The sequence below is a fragment of the Penicillium digitatum genome, chromosome 1 (genome assembly GCF_016767815.1).
Source record: "Penicillium digitatum chromosome 1, complete sequence".
Lineage (NCBI taxonomy): Eukaryota > Fungi > Ascomycota > Eurotiomycetes > Eurotiales > Aspergillaceae > Penicillium > Penicillium digitatum.
In genome coordinates this window covers 3,116,407-3,134,398 of record NC_089384.1, presented here as the reverse complement: position 1 = coordinate 3,134,398, position 17,992 = coordinate 3,116,407, and the positions used below count along the sequence as shown (strand labels likewise).

Sequence of the window (17,992 nt, the reverse complement as noted above, 5' to 3'; positions counted from 1 at the left end):
ATGTCGCTGCAGTTCAGGTCGGGGACGCGCTCGTGCGACGCGCGGGTCTGGTATGACCAAGCAAAACAAAGTTGGTAGTTAGTTATTAAGGAGGCCTGCAATTCCAGACGTCAAATTTTCACGATACGCGCTCTGACCGTGTTGAGACGATGTCAATCAAACGGAAGCACTTGGGTAGAAAACGGTCCGGCGTGGGGGAAGACGCGACATCGTGCCTTGAGGCCTGAGGTTGGCAGGATTACGTAACAAAACAGGGCAACGTAACTAACGTAGTTCAGGAGCCTCAAACATTTGATTGTTGTCGAACAAAACCTCCCCCCCCCAATACTATGTTCTTTTTTCTCCTCTCCCCTGTCAGTTTTCTCCATCTTGTGACCTCTCTAAATGCTTAAACACATATGACTAAGAGCAGTATTTCTGCCAAAAGTGTTCGGCCCTGGAAATATACCCACACCGGCTGATTCTCCCAGATGATGTAGCTTTTGGCCTTATCCCAATCCGCGGCATGGGGATCTAGGCGGATATCAAAGTAGCACATTATAAGGCAGAGTGGTAGACGCATTTCTGCGTATGCGAGGCTAGTTAATTCAGAAGATGTTCTAGGAGAACGAATTTAGCTAGTATCGGGCAGTGGCAATGAGCTTACTTGCGACCCAGGCACGAGCGTAGACCCATGGAAAATAGTTATAGAGCTTCTCGCATGTCAACTTTGAATCGTAGGTCTGCATTGACAGGAAGCTTACGCTCAGGATAAACCGATTTTGGTTTTGCAAAGTTGGACGTGCCGCGGATGCTTGAGTTGTGGGCAACGGAGACGGGGGTCTGGAATGTGAGACAAGATGCAGAGTTAACACCCACAGGATTCTCGATTCAAACTTATTTGAGACAGAAACATCTATCCTCTCCCAGAATGACCTTCTCCGGCAGGTGTTGGCTGCAGACCAGGGCTCCCCCTGCACCTAATTTAGAAGAGCGATGCACTGGAGGAGCCATGACCGATGAGGGTGCGAGAGAAACAGGTTTCTGGGGCTGCTTTTCAGCTTGGTCTTTTATTTCACCAGTTCGTGGCTTTGGTGGACCGGCCAAACTGACTGAATTCTCAGAAGCGGGTTGATTTTGAGCTCCCGGGGTCCACTGGCCGGCACGGGGGCCTACGTTCGCAGGCCTTCTTCGATTACCGCGTTCAAATACGGCAGTCAAACAACATTAGATAACCTCCTCACATTTTTAGAGCTGAAAGAGATGCGGACTTCCTTGGAAAGTTGTCGATAGCAGCCTGGGTTCGTCTAAAAGATAGAATTAACAAAACTGCTAGTGCTGTGGCGGTGGATGATACTGTGAGTCTTTCAGGCACCCAAAGGGCTCACCAAAAGCCAGATCGCCAATGATGTCAAAATTTCAAAGGTCAGGAAGTTCAACCTACTAGATTTATGGGTTTACCCTCATTCTCAATGTTGGCATATTCTTCTAATCGGCGAATGAAGATGTCGATGTTCCCAAGAATCGGCTTCTCCTGGTCGCGCAACGATCGCTCCGAAAACGCATGAGCTAACAGCCGCTTCTGCCGTAAATAACCTGTATCACCGGCACTAATTAGATTAGCAGCACCGCCACTAGAGGGAGGAATGTAGAGATGAGGATCCTAGTTAAAAGAAGGAGCTCTGGACTTACGATGCAAGCATATGTCCATGATCAATTCGCTGGTGGTCTATTTTCAGTGGCCTGTTTTCAATGCCGTAGGCAAGGCTTCTGGGGAGGACCAAAAACTGTCTTGCGCATGCTGTATTCAGCCTAGCTAGGATTATCTTGACCAGAGTATCTGTCTATCACCTAGTATTATATGTGGGTGAGACCTCAGGACCTTGTACATAGTAGTGGTAAATGCTCTCATAAACGTTGGACAACCAACGGTTTATTTACATGGGCATGACAATAGTGCAATAATGTATGATATACCTTCCAACAATCCTAAAAATGTAGTACCTAATATTTCAATCTGTACCGACGTAGTAGCTTCCTGGGGACTTTTTATTTATAGCTGCAATGAAGGGGCAGGAACCCCCTCTGCTGATTGGGGAGGAGGGTTCCTAGCCTTTGTGAAGAACAGAACCAAGCTATTATTTTCTGAACATGGATGATTTTTTTCCCCGGAGACTCTGTCACCGTTTCACCGATGTAGTGATTCTATAGAGCTACTTACTGATCTGTTCTACCAGCACCTCTAGCGTGGTTAGAATAGCCGAGAAATTGCAGATACCTAGCCTTTTTTTCAGCAGGTACTTCACCTAATCAACTGCTTTCAGCCTCAGAGGTAGTGCTATCCTTTGGCCCTGACACTGAAAATTTCCCTCACCGTGGCTCTGGGGCATTGGGCGTGGCCTTTCTGGTGGGCAAAGTTCACTAGCTACGTGGAGGTTGAATCCGAAAGTCCCTAGAATGGCATTAAAGCTGCGGCCCCCTAGTGACCCTAGAATTAGGAGGACACGTAGCTCTCTTCCTCGGGAATCAGATAGTCCGGGGAAACTGACCGAGTATAGAAGAAAATGGCCGGCGTCAATCCTACATTGGGTTAAGCATGTCCGCTCGCTCAAAGCTGCTGATGAGGTGGATGACCACGAATTCTTGTTCATCATCGGAAGCATCTGCCATGCCGGCGCCGATATCATCACCACGTATCTTCTTGAGAGAGATGATATTCAGTCTACAAATGAAGCTGTAGATGAAACTGGAGATCTCTGGATGCGCTGTAGAAGAGAGAAGCTATCTACAGGTTTAGCTAGACTAAGTACTAGGAGCAAACAAAGAAGTCATGTGACTACTAACACTTCTTCTATTCCTGATGGCAGCCATTTTGCAGCCGGCAGATATTGAGACTGCGCAGGTTAAGTTGGATCAGGTCTTCGGCCAAAACAAAATCCCCGGGCCTCCAGGACTTTGGGAACTTGCCATGCACTGAGGCTTTTCGAAGTGCTTCGCTGGCGTCCGCTTGCCGCTCAGATTCAGAGGCCAAGATGTCTCTCCTCCGGGACCGTTGAATATCCCTTTCATTGAAAACCTTCACTGATACCCTAAGTATTCACTTCGCTACGTATCGACGCAATGGCACAAGAAATATGGCCCAAGCATCCGAGTTCAGTTGGGCTGACCAACGATGATCAGCCTGGGAAGACTGGAGGTTGCCATGGACCTCCTGAGGAGACGAGGCCGTGTGTATAGCTTATATCCTCCATTTCTCATGGCAGCAGTCTACTTGACCCGTGGAATTTATACTGGACTCATTATCTACGGCCCTCGGTGGCGGGCACACAATCGGATTGACCTGTCTCTCTTAGGCCCACGCAAGACTCAACATTACCAAGAAGTTATCGATAGAGAATTTACCCGCACCCTTCATGATCTTTTACATGGCACCGACTTCCTATGGCCTTTTATCTGCTTTTCGTCGAGTGTCATCTGGGCTTTGCCATATGGAAAGGAATTGGCTGGTGATGAGGCTAACTTTCAGGAAATGCGAGCGGTTATAAATCAATTCACCGGCGCTGTTTCTGTAGGGGCGTGGCTATTTGATATGTTTCCGATCCCGAACATTCTTCCTAAGTGGTTAACCCCGTGGAAACGCACGGCGATGAGTTCCATACCCGCGCATCCCGGCTATTCAACAAGAACAATATGGCTGCCTTGAAGATTGACTCCTGGAACTTTGCTCGGCACATCATTGAAGCGGAGGACACAACGGGGTTGTCACGAGAGGAAGTACCATAAATACTGGGCGTTTTGCTGAAAGGCGGAATCAACACACCGTCTACTGCCCTCTGCAACGTCGTTCTCGCATGCATCTCTTGCCCTAATGTGACTCAACTGGCGCAATCAGAGCTTGACCGTGTATTTTGGCACGACGTGGCTCCCTTGCGCGGACGATTTATCGCATCATCGCTTTGTGAGGGCCTTCATCCGCGAAGTGCTGCGCTGGCGTTCGTTGGTCTCAAACGGCGTGCTGCGCTGTATCTCTGATGAAGAAAGATCCTTGCCGAGGGTATCACAGTAAAAAGAGTCCGATAGTTATGTTCAATCACTGGGCAGCTCATCTAGACGAAGATGTCTACTCGGATGCCACAGTAGTAGAACCAGAGCGCTGGATTCAACCCCCTAACCTCCCACTTCGGCCATTCGGTGTAGGTCTAAGAGCACACCCGGGATAACATCTCCCTCAAGCCTCCCTTAGTACTATGATACCTCCAATTCTGTGGGCGTTCAATTTTGAGCATGGTCGTATAGATGGCGTGCCGATCGATTTTGAGCCGTTAAACCTGACGCAAACAGGGACTTTGCTCTAACCGAGTCCATTCAGGGCAATCACTAACACTTCGAGATGAGCACGCTACGGCAGTGCTCCACCGTAAATTCCATTCCCAGGACAGGAACATCAACACTTTCCTTGATCGTATTGGGTCAGTAGTTGGCTATCTATTCCACAAGAAAGAAAGGCACGATAATTCCCAGTCGATCATATAACATCAGTCAACTGGCAAATGTTGAATTTGAAGTTCTTCATCAGTCACCTCAATAGACAGCTGATGATGACCAGGGACGTTCATAGCGAGTTTTCCGCTCTCCATTGACTTGTTCTATCTTACCTTTTATCACGTACAGAAGTATCGGTTCAACAATGTCATATATTACTCTCACTCGAATGACCCATCTGAGAATTTCCAAAGATGCCAACTTGTAAAAGCCCTACCCCAATGGCTTAAAGGTCATGGCCGTGCAGATCAGGCTGACATAAACGAGCACTGCCAAGAGGTGACCCTCCGACACCACAGAGATACTCTTTGTCATAGAAACTTCAGCCCTTCATTCTCTGTGATCTGATGTTATGCTCCGGAATTCTCATTCAGAAAGCCAAGGGAAGGTTGTTCGGGATTATTCCCCTTGACAAGTCGGGATGCCTGTGACTCAGGAGTTGTCATTTTCCCTTTCTATAGACCAAGTCCCTCTAACAGTCCCCCTCTAACTCGGACATGGCCTGGCTTCATTGCTCAATACAATCATTGTACGATCAAATGCATTCTTCATATTTCCAACCCTACTAGCTCATCACACTGTTTGCTATTCCACCTTTGCGCTCCAAAATCCCACATCTATCGCCATGCGACAACCAGCAAAGCCCATTCCGTCGCCCTTCCAGTCTTCCATTGCGAAGCCAGGGCAGGGCACAGTCGTCCTTTCTCTCCTCCCACCAAATAACCCAACCTTCACAACCCTCACCTACAAATACCCCTTGAAACTAGTTCCACGCACCGGCGGCTTCGTCCCATCCCCAGACTCCTCCGCCTTCTCAGACACACGTCCCTCCAACCCCGTCCACCTTTACCTCCTCACCTATGGCGGTGGGCTTCTGCCAGGTGATCAAATTGCAGTATCCATCAGGCTCGAGCCCAAGACACGAATGGTGGTAACGACGCCACAAGGCAGCACCAAGATCTTCAAAACAACACCAAACAACACCGGCACCGCCCCAAATGTCATCAAAGGCCACCGTGATCCAAGGCCCGCAAACGACCACCTCTTCAACATGAGCCAGCAAACCCTCGACGTCAATATCGCCCGCCAAGCAGCCCTCTGCTACCTCCCAGACCCCTCCGTCCCCTTCCAACACAGCCGCTACGCCCAAATCCAAACCTTTACTTTAGACGCCACAGCAAAAGGCATCGAGCGCAGCAGCCTCTGCGTCCTAGACTGGGTAACTCAAGGCCGCACCTCGCGCGGCGAAGACTGGAATTTCCACTTCTGGCGTGGACGCAACGAAGTCTGGGCCGAAGATGACAAAGGCAAACGCCGACTCCTCCTGCGCGACTCGGTCATCCTTGACGATGAATCCGGAGACCTGAAAGATATCTCCAAATCCGACGAGATCGGGATCAAAAACGACAAGACCACCCATACCGGTCTAGAAACCCCCGTCAACATACCGCCGCCGGCGCCGGCCGGCCTAACGCCGCTGAATCTCATTGCGGAGCGCACGCGCCCGCACGGCGTCATCGGCACGCTTATCCTCTTCGGGCCTGTGTTCGAGGCGCTTGGTTCGTTCATGCTGAATCTGTTCCAGTCGCAGCCGCGCATCGGCAGTCGCAATTGGTCAGACCATGCGCCGTCGTCGGTGCCGGGGCCTTCGATTGGCCAAAATGCTGATGTTACGTGGACAGCAGCGCGCGTGCGCGCTGGCTTCGTGCTTGTCAAATTCGGTGCTAAGGAGTTTGAGACGGCGAAGCGCTGGCTTGGTGGTCTGATTCGGGAAGAAGGGAGTGTTATCCGCGAATTCGGTGAAGAGGCGCTCTGCTGTCTATGAGATCTGATATCCACGAGTTTTTTCATGTCTGATGTGTTTCGTTGCTGTTGAGATGCCTCTCCGCTGGTCGAAGGCCCTATTTTTTATTTTTATTTTCTATTTTTTTCAAATCTCAGATTAGTTTCAGGTTATGTGGGGATTGTGTCCTTTGGTTCATGTATGTTAATTTGATCTTGCTGGAAATCTACAAGGCGTCAATACTGGATATTGGCCATCAAGGGTATTGGGAAACACGACCCGGATTGAGGAAACAACATCATCGCTTATGTGCTAAATGCGACAGACACCAAAATTGAATTTTTAGCGAATTTGAACTGAAGAATTGTTCCCACAAGCTATATTCTCTTCTGTCTCTTTTGTTTACCAAACTAGCATCGGTACCCGAACTTGAAAAGCTGCATCTACATTTTGATTGATGCGTAGCACCATTGAGAGATGAAGCAAGTAGTCTATCGACAAAATGAAGCAAGAACGCCGAAGAAAAAAACAGGCGAGGTATCGTAAATCGGACAAGAAAGCTCCAACGCTAGTTGAATCCAGCCCATAATCCCATATTTTATCAAAAGTATGAGCAAAAAGAAAGGAAGAAAATAATTTAAAAAAAAACGTCACCACCTATCAGTGCGTAGCCATCATGGCCACCAATCTAAAACCTTGGTATTCCAATCCCCCTTAGTAGCATCAACCAGATCATCGACATTTAGAATATCCACACCCTCCTGCGCAAGCACGCGCCAGATATGATTCCGCAGACTGCGAGGCCAGCTTGGCAGCGCCCAGTAGCGCACTTTCAACCCGTGCTGGTGCGCAACGCGCACCTGGCTGCGGATGCGGTCCATCTGGCGCTGGGTGAAATGGAAAGGCCAGGGACGGCCGATGGCTTTTTTGAAAGACACAGACGCATAGAAGCTGTTCGAAGTGTTGAAGGTAGATGCAGCGATGATAGCCGGCATACCAGATTGGCCTTGGCCTAGGTCTGTGCCCGGGATGAGGGCTGCGTCTAGCTGGGGGTGGGTATCTGGTTGGTCAGCGTCGACGAGTTTATCGAGCGGGGCGTCGAAGAAGATATCGCGGTAAGTGGTATTTGCGGTGACAACATTGAAGGGTGTATTTCCTGTTCCGACGATGGTGACGGGACCTTGGATGAGGTCATCGCCGTTGAAGTGAGTTAGATAGCCGCGGTCACGGAGCGGAGCGAGCTGCTTCATGACGGCGCGCCAGGTTGCCGGGCCTTCGGTTTTAAAGTCGATTAGAAGGATGAGCGACTGGGCCGGGTCTGTGTCGAAGACACCGTGCGCAGGGCTGGTGCCTCCTTGGCTGAATTTGTTGGTTGGATTCTGGCGCTCGAGGATGGTTACTAGCGGGTCAATGTACATCGATTGTAGGGTTCTGCGTTCTGTCAGAGATGAAGTACTGTGACCGACGTAGAGCTCGTCGTCGAAGAGCCAGACATCGGCTTCGACACCTATGCATCCCGCTTGCAGTGCAGAGTACAGTGGTACTCGGCGCCAGTAGTCGTTATGAGAGTGGCAGCCAACAGGAACGATGTCGCGCGTGAGGTCGGTCGGCCAGCGCGTGTTATCTACGGTGCTGATGCTGTCGGCGCTAGCTAGCCAATACTGAACTGCGCGGTCGTATTCATCCGGGAAGAACGAAAGGACGATACCACAGGTAATGGAGATGAATTGGATGATGCCTCTGTCATGACAGATTAGTGGGTGGGTTTCATCGATACGGTCTGCCTAGTTCTTGAAAACTCACAGCATGATCAAGATTCCAATAATTGCACGCCGTAGACTATGCAAGTATCGCGATCGACAAGATCGCTTGCGCTTGGATGGGTCCGATAGCACGGGTGTAGAAGACCAAGCCAAGGCCGTCCAGACTTGACACCATGAGCGGGTCGGATGCCCCACTCGCTCAACAGGGTCAGGCCCATTGAGGTTCGGGACTGTATCCAATGAGTCTTTGTATGGATCGAAGTGCAAACTAGAGACTGAATGGCTCTGAAAAAGGCGGAAATAGGACATCGTGAATTTGAAAGCTAGAAAGATTAAACCAAAAAAAAAAAAATTCCCAAAATTTATAAGCAAACGAAGGCAGCCATAATTAGCGGGGGGGATTCGGACTCCAGGCAACCTTGGATTGTGTTTTGGTTACATCTACTTGACGATAGTACACGTGTTGGATAGTTGATGCTGATTGACCCGTTGGGGAATTAAATTCCCCCCCCCCCCACAAAAAAACCCCCGATTTCCCTATATACAAGTACACAAGTACACAAATTCAATCCCCCCAAAACACCGATGGGTTCAGATGAACACACTTTGTTTTTTTTTTTTATAGATTTACTCCTGAAGAGACTTGACATAGGTAACAGCCCGTGCCTTGACCTCCTCAACCATCTTCTCATCTCCATCGGTAGCCAAACCCTCCTCAAAGGAAAGCCATTTCTTAAAGAGGAAGCGGGCCTGCTTAGGCTTAAGCTTCTTGCTAGCGTCCACGCTAACGGGACCCTTCTTGCCACCCTGTAGGCCAAGAACGCGCTCGAAGAGACGGCGGACTTGTTCCGCATCTCCGACCTTGATCTCTAGGTCCAGAAGTACGTTCCACAAGTCAATACGTTTGGGGAACGAGGACAGGAGACCCTCGAAGATGGTACGACCGCGTTCGACATCTCCATTAGCGGAGCGGAATTCAAGCTGGGCGAACTTGGAGGTTGTCTCGACGTGGGTGTGAGCAGGGAGGGACTGAAGGGCACGCGGAAGCAGAGCCCGAGCGCGGTCGGGGGAGGCCATGGTGTCGAAGAGGAAGCTGGCGTAGTTGTAGAAGAACTTGGGGGACTGGGAGGAAACCTTCTTCTTGAGAGCGTCATAGAAGAGATCGCTTGCTTTCTGTAAAAAATCGTGAGCATTTGGAAAGAGTAAAAGTCGAAATAGATGTAGTCATACCTGGTTCTTGCCGGATTGGATGTAGATACTGATCATCCGCTCGTAGATCTCCTGGGGGTCGTTGTACTGGCAGGCACGCTTGAATACCTCCTCCAGACTGTCGTCGTCACCGTAGGTGTTCTCCATGTTCAGCAACGCAACCCAGATGTTCAACTTCTCGGCATCCTGGCCCATGGTGATAGTGCGCAAAGCACGCTCAGCAATGGCGCGAGCCTTCTCGGTCTCACCCAGCTCCAGCTGGAAAGCCATGTACTGCAGCCACAGCAGCGAGGAGTCGGGCTCACCAAGAAGGAGTCGCTCGAAGTCGGCAACAGATTGAGGGCCATTGGCGTCCAAGTCGCCGGTCCGATCCACCTGGATCTCGGCCTTGCGGCTCTTCTTCTTCTTCTTATTGGAACCCTCATCGTCGCTATCAGAGCGCGCGGCGGCATCGATCTGGGCGGTGCCGCTCCAGTCGAAACCGCTCGAACCAAGACCTCCGTTCTTGCTAGGCTTCTGCATCGGGACATCTTCATCGCCATCCACAGATTCGTCGTCCTCACTGCTATCCTCCACATCAACACCCCCCATGGACTCATCATCATCATCTTTGTCTTCGCTGTCGTCCTCACCAAGTTCAACACCCCCAAGACCGTCAATGCTCATGCTGTCCTCATCCTCGCTGTCCATTTCCTCTTCATCCTGGAAGTGAGAAGCCTTCAGTGAGAACGAGATCTTTTTAGACTCAAGGTCGATCTTAATGACCTTGGCCTTGACAGCATCCCCTTCGTCATATAGCTTGCGAGCATCTTCCACACGCTTCTCGGCCATCTCACTGCGGTGGCAGAGACCGCTGATGTTTGAAGATCCGTCTATGACAATGAAAGCACCGAACTCCTCAACCTTGCGAACCTTGCCGGTTACAATCTGACCGACCTTGAGGTCCTTGAGGGCGATGGGAGCCTTGAAGTTGGGGTCTAGAACGGACTCCTTCAAGCTCAACTGCAGCTTGCCTTGCTCGGCGTCAACAAACGTGACCTTACCCTTGACGAGCTGATCCGGCTGGAAGGAGTCCTTCCATTCCTTGAGGTACGAATCAGAAAGATCAGACACGCGGACGTAGGCGGTGATATCGTTGCTGACTGCCACAAAGAGACCGGAATCGGTGACCCGTCGGACGAAGCCGCGAATGATGTCGTTGAGCTTGACATCCTTGAGCGATGAGATCTCACGGTCCTGCACGGGGAGAGAAGAGCTCATGACCTTGGAGGGGCGCAGCGACAAGGCAATCTTCTTGTTGGACTTGTCAACTGCAATAACGCATGCTCGGAGAACCTCGTTCTTGTTGTGTACGGTAGGGTTGGCCTTGGAGTAGTCATCTGCGATGTCGGTCAGGTTGACCGCGCCGACAAGTGACTCGCCGAGCTGCATAATGAGTTGGCGCTCAGTGACCTTGGTAATGCGACCGGGCAAGACCATGCCGACGGAGATATCTCCAAATGTAAGCTTGTCATATCCCTGCTTGGCGGAGAGATTGAGGTGGCCCTTCTCGGTGTTGACAGCGGTAACCTGGACCTTCAAAGCAGAGCCGATGGGGAAGTTCTTCTCGATTTCAGTCAACAAGGACAGGTCGTCTGATGCATCCATGAAGCGGAGTCTGCCACGCACGTTGGGAGACAAGTTGACCCAGAGGCAGTCATCAGCGACATTGTTGACGAAGCCTACCCAAGAGGATCCGACTTGAACCTGCTCCATATTGAGAGGAGCAGGGTTGGTAGCCTTGACGTAGCTTGGCTTAAGAGAGAGCTCGAACACAGGGTACTTTCCAGTGCGGTGACTGATGGGGAGGAACTTGTGGTTACGGGCATCGTGAACACCAAGAAGGATTCTGGCAGAGAGGGTCTGCTTGGCCTTGAAGAATCGCAAGGGCTGCTTGCGATCTTTGATGTCTTTCCAGTCGTCGAATATTTCGGACACATCAATGCGACCCTGAACGTTGTCTGCGAGCTGAACATTGATCTGGGTTGCCTTGATGGAGACGACCTTGCACTCAACGATTCTCCCGAATGTGAAGTCAGACATGCTCTCGATGCTGTCATCGATGGGGTTGACGACAGTCTCGTCAGTCTGCTTGGCCACTTTTTTGGGAGCGGCCTGGGTAGCCTGAACGGGTTTCATGCTCAGAATGAAGCGCTTGAGATCCTGATCTACAGACTGCACATTGACAACAATCGTTTGCGCCTTTGACAACCCGTAGTGAGGCTGCTCAAGGTTAGCGTCTTCGATAAGACGCTTGGGGAGCAAGCCAGTGAGGCCGCCGAGGAACTCAACAAAGACACCGTCGGGTGTGATGTTGCGGATAAATCCTGTGACAAGAGAACCCTCTTGGACTTCCTCGAACTGCCCCGGAATGTTCTTCTGCTTGGCAGCTTTCTTCAAGCTGGCCCTGCTGGAAACCTTGATGAGACGGTGGGCGCGCTGGATGTTGAGGACCAAGAGGTCGTTCAGCTTCTGGCCCACGCGGAGCTTAGAGAGCATCGAATTCTGCTTAGATGGAGGGCCGTCGATGAGGTGCGCAGCATCGAGACGAGCGACGAGGCCGGACTCGTCAAGTTTGAGAAGTACATCATCATTGGACTTCTCGAAAACGACACCGGTAACAAGGTGGCCAGGATGAAGGTTTTCAAAGGCTTCGCGATACTTCTCGGTAAATGTCGAGGGGTCCTTACAAGAGACAGCAAGTCTTCCAAGGGATGCATCCACGCTCAAAGCGTGAACATTAACGACCTGGCCAAGTCTGAAGTGCTGGGCTGGATCCTGGATGTAGGCTTCACTCATCTCAGAGACAGGAAGGAAGCCACGGACCTCACCGTAGAACTGCACAACAGCACCATGACTCTGAAGGTTGACAATGGTACCAGGAGACTGAGCTGAAGGGGTGATATCTTTGTAGTCCTTCCAAATAGTAGACTCGCTGTTGAGCAAGCTTTTCTTCAGGGTCAAGCGAATTTGGCGTTTTTCGAGGTTAACAGAGAGGATTCTCAGCGAAAGCTTCTGACCCTCGCGGAACTTCTTCTCTGGGAACTGGAGCATGGTATCCGCAAAGTGCATGGAGGGAACAAGACCAGTGATTCCATCGGCCAGGTTTACAATCAATCCATTCATACCATCGGCACCAATAAGAAGCTTCTCGACCTTTCCTTTGACAATAGCACCCACATTGACATCCTCGACGCGAAGGAAAGGCTGCTCGATAACGCTTTTCTCGAATGAGAGAATGTAGAGGTTGTCAATCGAGTTGTACCCGATAACTCTTGCCTCGTGAACAGCATCCAGCTGGAAAGCTCCAGAACTTTCATCAATTGTTTCGACCTTTCCATCAGAGAGTCTCGACATGTGAACGAAGCCCATATGTTTGGTTTCTCCAATACGAGCATACACACCCAGGCCGTGATCAACCTTCACGACCTTGACCTCGGGGATGATTGCGGAAATGGCAGGCGCATCATCAGAAGAACCAGGACCGCGAGCATCGGAAGAGAGCTTGAGGATGTGATCGAGCATAGAAAAGCTGACCTTGAGCGGCTCAGCAGCCGGGAAAGTCGAAATAATACGGCCCTTAATTTTGGCGCCAATCTTGTATTTCTTCTCCAGATCAATCTTGCCGTTAATGCTAGACTGGACCAGATCGACGGTTGCGTCGAGCATTCCCATAATTTTTCCGATCATTCCGTTCGATGTGACTTCCGTGAGGAGAATTTCTGCGGCGGTACCGGGGAGGAACGTGTTGATGGTAGGCGCCGAGCTGAGGTAGTTAGACTTCTTGATCGAGGCGGATGTTTGGAAGTTGGAGGACAGCTTGATGACATTGCCGCTGGCGTTCTGACCAGTGACCATGCAAAGAAAAACAGAGCCTTCCTTGATGCTAGAATAATCCACATTGGGGTCGGTCTCCTTGGAGGACATAAAGCCCTTCAGCTCTGAGCCTTCGATGCCAAGATCCATGACCACACCGTGATCTTCCACACTGACAACGGACGCTTGGACAGCCGAGTTCACAACAAGATCGGACTTCGAGAAGCCTGTGTTTGTTTGTCTAGGGTCGACCGAAAGCTCAATTCGCTTCTTGCTCTTTGCCTTGGGATCATCGGGATTGCTGCCAGTAGACACGACGAATGCCCGTAGATATTGACCCAGATAGAAGTGGTCTTTCAAGTCAAATGACTCGTCGTCGGAGCTGTCCTCGGCATCGTCGTCTTCGCCTTCATCGTTCAACATTTTTTCAAGTCTGTCTTCGAGGCCCTTCGAAACGGATGTGAGAGGGACGTAGCCGGTTAGGTTGTTGGGCAGCGAAAGGCCGATATCGTGGGCGTTGATACTCGAGACCTGACCCAGAATCATAGCTCCAGGTACAATGCGCTGCAATTGTTAGAGTGATGCGAGATGGAAACTTTTTCTAGCACGTACCTTGAAGCTAAGACCCTCGATGCGAACATCTTGCTTGTCATTAGCTTCCTTGTCTGCGGACTTCTTGCTCTTTGACTTCTTCTTGCGCGACTTCTTGGTAGTCGTGGTGGTTTCTTCGTCCTCCATTTCAACATCGTTGTCGCTCTCCTCGGCGAATTCGTTGGAAGGTGTCTTCTGTGAAGATTTCTTGTTTCCAGATTCTTTCTGTTCGAACAAAACATCTCTGTTGGCCTGGATCTGAATTTGCTTGCGCTCCAATGGTGTCAGGACACTTGCCCCACCACGAGGGAATGAGGGCTCGTCATCGCGCAGCACAGAAAGTTCCGAAACTTTCCCAGCAATGGATGTAGTGGTATCGTTTGACTTCTTATGGTCTTTCTTGACCTCCTCCGCTCCCACTTTAGCACGTTTTTGGGGCTGGCGAGCAGTGTTTTCTTCGGGAGCATTCCCCTTGCGCTTGATCGGCGCCATTCTTTAACTGGCAAACCCGAATCGTGCAGTTGCAGATTGCGGTCTAATTCCTCAAGAGAAGAGATTAAAAAAAAAATTCCGCGGACGCGGCAGAACCTTCTGAGCGGTGTAAAGAGATGGGCTCATGAGTCAGCAAGCTTATGCCTGAATTCCAAGGACAAACACCCTGAATCCCGCCCAGATCTCCGAACCCACCTATTTACTGCATCGACCATCCCAACTACGCCCTTACAATATCGCCCAGAAATAGAAAAACCGCGCTCTTAGACCGACTCACTTAATATTTCTCTTAAGCAATCTTTGTCCAAAATTTCTTCGAAATGCCGTACAGATTCGTAAGTGTCTTCACGACACGTTTCCCAACGCGTTGTAGCAGACGCCTTTGTCGGACCTCACCAAACTATACCGAGTCTATAGACGATAATATTTTCTTTCCACGACACGACAAGGCCCGAAATTACAGGAGAGTCTCTTCGGATTATTGCAGTTTTCCCATGTTGTTTTGAGGCTTCCTTTGCTCATCAACAATGTCTGAGATGAATGACTTCCATCATAGGTCGGACGACTCACCGCGCTCAGCCCTCCCCTTCCTCTTTTCGCACCTCGCTTGCCATTTAAAGATAATAAAGATGCTAACAAAAAGCACAGAAGCTAAGACAGAAAGACCAAGATAGAGCTTTGCGCCAATGTGCCAATGGGGTGCTTGCGCGGCAGGATATGCGGCAATAGGTAAGAATGCACTAAACAAGTATGAGAACAGAGTCCCGGTCGCAAATAGAACCGTTCGAACTTGAGGTTCTTTCTCGAGATGTGCAGACGCCCAAGCGCAAAGGAGCATAGTTGAAACCCTGTCCCAGTCAGAAGGAATGAACTACATTTGTATCGAGAGCGTTGTAATACTTACGCTCCAACATAGTTCATATACCAGCCAGCCATGTAGGCACTCTCACTTTCAGGTCGTTTAATCAAAATAATCAGCGACGTGATGTTTATCACCTAAAGCTTGAATCAGTATCGGGCTCTTTACTCTGCTGTAATGCCTTACTGAGTGAAGAAGCAAAAATGGCAACCGAGAGCCAAGATAGTTGTTAGAGATACTAGAGATCTACGATGAATGTAGATGTAACTGGAAATCTCTTGATGCGTTGAGAGAGAGAGAAACTATCTACATGCTATGACTGAGACTAAGTACTGGGAGCAAACAGTGGTGGTCACGTGACCTTCCAACACCCCCCACGACTAGCACTATTAGTCGACAGCATAGTTTAAACAACCCCAATTCTCCATGTAAAAAACCAGTTTTTGACCTTCATTAACCCCCCATTTGTAGTATGCAAACCGTAAATTATCCATTCAGCGCGTTTTTATAGACCGTGAGGCCCATTTGGATGATCCAGCGCTTGAATAGCGTTTTGCCAAGGGGTTTTGTCAGTCCATCCGCTGCCATATCAGCAGTCGGGATCTTGACGAAAGCCACGAGCAACAAGCCGTGCCTTGTAGGTACCGTCATGCTTAACTTTGAACACCCATCGGAGGGTAAGAGGTTTCTTCTTGCTCTTAGTCCTGGACATCACTCTCCAGGTGCCGTTAACAAGATGACGATGTAGTTCTTTGTGAGCAGCGACTAGCCATTTGTCTTTCTCGACACAGGACATAGCTTGTTCCCAACTGTTAGGTTCAAAGCCTATGTCTTTAGGCGTCAGTTTGGATACAGCGTACTGCTCATTCGAGGTAGCATTTGCGAAAAGACTGACTAGGATCTCTGGCTGTTCAGCGAGCAACCGAAGAACATTGGAATCAAAGAATGACTTGCTAGCCAGGCTTTCAATGTAAGCTCTGCTAGGATTCTTGATCCGTGTTGATCGTCGTAACTGGCCAGTTTCTGGCTGAATGGGCTGAATGGGTTGAACATAGCTTTGATCTCGACTCCTGTCATCCGGTACCGGATCTAGGCGAGAGAAATTATGTTCAAAAGTTACTTGATCATGCTGTAATGGTGATTGATCATGATCCTCGTCATCTTGCAGAGGATTTTCCTGAGATAGATCAATGGTTGTTTCCAGGGGAATGTCCATATTAACAACCTGTCGGGAAACAGGCTGTGGTTCGACGAGAACCCCTCGCCCACCTGCTTCAAAGTGGGCACCAGTATCCACCCTTTGTTCCACCACACACCTGCCAAAACTGCCCGCCATTTCATCATTTGACCACGCAAGATCTTCTTCAAAGAGCGCGGGATTCGACGGGTCGAGAGCATTCGGAGCCCTCGTTTGATCCTCGGGATCATCTTCGACCGTAGGAGAGGGTGGGGAGGTAGATCGTATGTTAAACGGATTCTCGAGGTGAGGCCGTAGGAAATCGATTGGGATATGACGATCCTGCGAATCATGTTCATGTTCTTGGTTCATGCCTGTAATATTAAGATCATAGGCAGGGTCAGGCAGATTTGCCGGAGAAGGATTCTCATTGAAAATGACGTTCCGTGAACGTTCAATCTTCTTGGTACGGACGTTGTAGACCACATAGTTGTCTCCTTCGTCGTACGCGAGCAGCCTTGCCTCCTCCATGTGAGGATCTAGCTTTGTATTTCGCTTCTCTTTTGGGATGAGAAACCAGCATTGACAACCGAGAGCACGAAGGTTTGAGAGATTTGGCTTCTTGCCGAACAAGGCTTCGTAAGGAGACATGCCAATCTTCGACGCGTAGAGGCGATTCATGGTGTAATTGATTCCACCAAGAAGAAGTCCCCAAAGATATTTTGGAAGCTGATACTCGGCCATAACAGCGACTAACGGCTCAACAAGATGACGATTTTTGATCTCGGCGACACCATTCAGTTGCTTGGTGTAGGGAGGAGTTGGATCCCATACCGTTCCCTTGCTAGCAAGGTAAGCAGCAAGTGGTTTATGCTCTGGAGCATCATCGCCGTGGACCTTCTTGATGACGTAGTTAAACTGAGTCTTCAAATAGGTCTCCAATTGTATGTAGACCTCGGTGACTTGAGATCGTGATTTTAGTAGAAACAGCCATGTAAATCGGGTCGCATCATCCGTAAACGTCACGAAATAATGCTCACCTCCGTGAGACGCGATAGAGATCGGTCCCCAGACGTCTAGATGAATGAACTCGCCAGGCTTTGATCTAATAGATCGTTCTTTGCCAAAAGGTAATGCGTGGCCCTTACCCTTAATGCAAGGAGCACAAGGAAAGGTGACGCCGGCGCCTTTCTTTAGCTTGACGCCGTCAGCAAATTTCTCCATCTTTCGTACACGCTCCTCGCCGGCGTGACAAGCTCGACGATGTGCCAGATCGATGGAGATAGGTATGATCTCTCTCTGTGTAGCAAAGACAGAGTTTGGAGAGCCAGTAACAAGATTACAGTCAATCATATGATCAATCTTGTCAATGCCAGCGCAGTTCAACCAGTAATGTTCTCCTTCACAGGTAGCAAAACCAATGGTAGACTCTGGGCCATAGAAATCTTGATGTTTGAATGTCATCATGCCATTCTTTGTCCATGTGCCAATGTCTGCCTTGTCGAGAGCAGACATAGAGATCAAGCTGGAGCGAAGATCTAGCGCAAGCCACACTTTCTGGAGAGTGAGAGGGGCAATTTGTCCTGATGAATATTGATCCAGCAGGTGTAGGATTACATCTCCATATCCCTCAGTGTAGAAGACATCCCCAGTGGCTGTCGAAACAGGCAATACACACCGTCTAAAGTTGACAAAGACAGATCTGTGGGGAGTCATATGTGTGCTAGTACCGGAATCGATCA

The 17,992-nt window shown here is 49.8% G+C and overlaps 4 protein-coding genes across 4 annotated transcripts; 1 reads left to right on the top strand and 3 right to left on the bottom strand.

Moving 5' to 3' along the window:
* Positions 1–537: 537 nt before the first annotated feature.
* Pdw03_3418 (cytochrome P450) lies at positions 538–1,682 on the bottom strand (the record flags this gene model as incomplete). The annotated part of the gene is made up of 8 exons (XM_066100486.1): positions 538–578; positions 647–692; positions 744–822; positions 997–1,023; positions 1,093–1,151; positions 1,224–1,286; positions 1,424–1,589; positions 1,672–1,682. The coding sequence occupies 8 exons, from the start codon at positions 1,680–1,682 to the stop codon at positions 538–540; spliced, it is 492 nt and encodes a 163-aa protein (XP_065955886.1).
* Positions 1,683–5,146: 3,464 nt separating this feature from the next.
* On the top strand, positions 5,147–6,346 carry Pdw03_3417 (Urease accessory protein UreD; the record flags this gene model as incomplete). The annotated part of the gene is made up of 1 exon (XM_014676726.1): positions 5,147–6,346. One exon carries the CDS (start codon positions 5,147–5,149, stop codon positions 6,344–6,346), a length of 1,200 nt encoding a protein of 399 aa, XP_014532212.1.
* A 632-nt stretch (positions 6,347–6,978) lies between these two features.
* Pdw03_3416 (Nucleic acid-binding, OB-fold) lies at positions 6,979–8,376 on the bottom strand (the record flags this gene model as incomplete). Its single annotated transcript, XM_066100485.1, has 2 exons — positions 6,979–8,044; positions 8,108–8,376. 2 exons carry the CDS (start codon positions 8,374–8,376, stop codon positions 6,979–6,981), a joined length of 1,335 nt encoding a protein of 444 aa, XP_065955885.1.
* A 318-nt stretch (positions 8,377–8,694) lies between these two features.
* Pdw03_3415 (RRNA biogenesis protein RRP5, putative) lies at positions 8,695–14,214 on the bottom strand (the record flags this gene model as incomplete). Its single annotated transcript, XM_014676727.2, has 3 exons — positions 8,695–9,240; positions 9,298–13,695; positions 13,744–14,214. The coding sequence occupies 3 exons, from the start codon at positions 14,212–14,214 to the stop codon at positions 8,695–8,697; spliced, it is 5,415 nt and encodes a 1,804-aa protein (XP_014532213.2).
* Between the last annotated feature and the right edge of the window lie 3,778 nt (positions 14,215–17,992).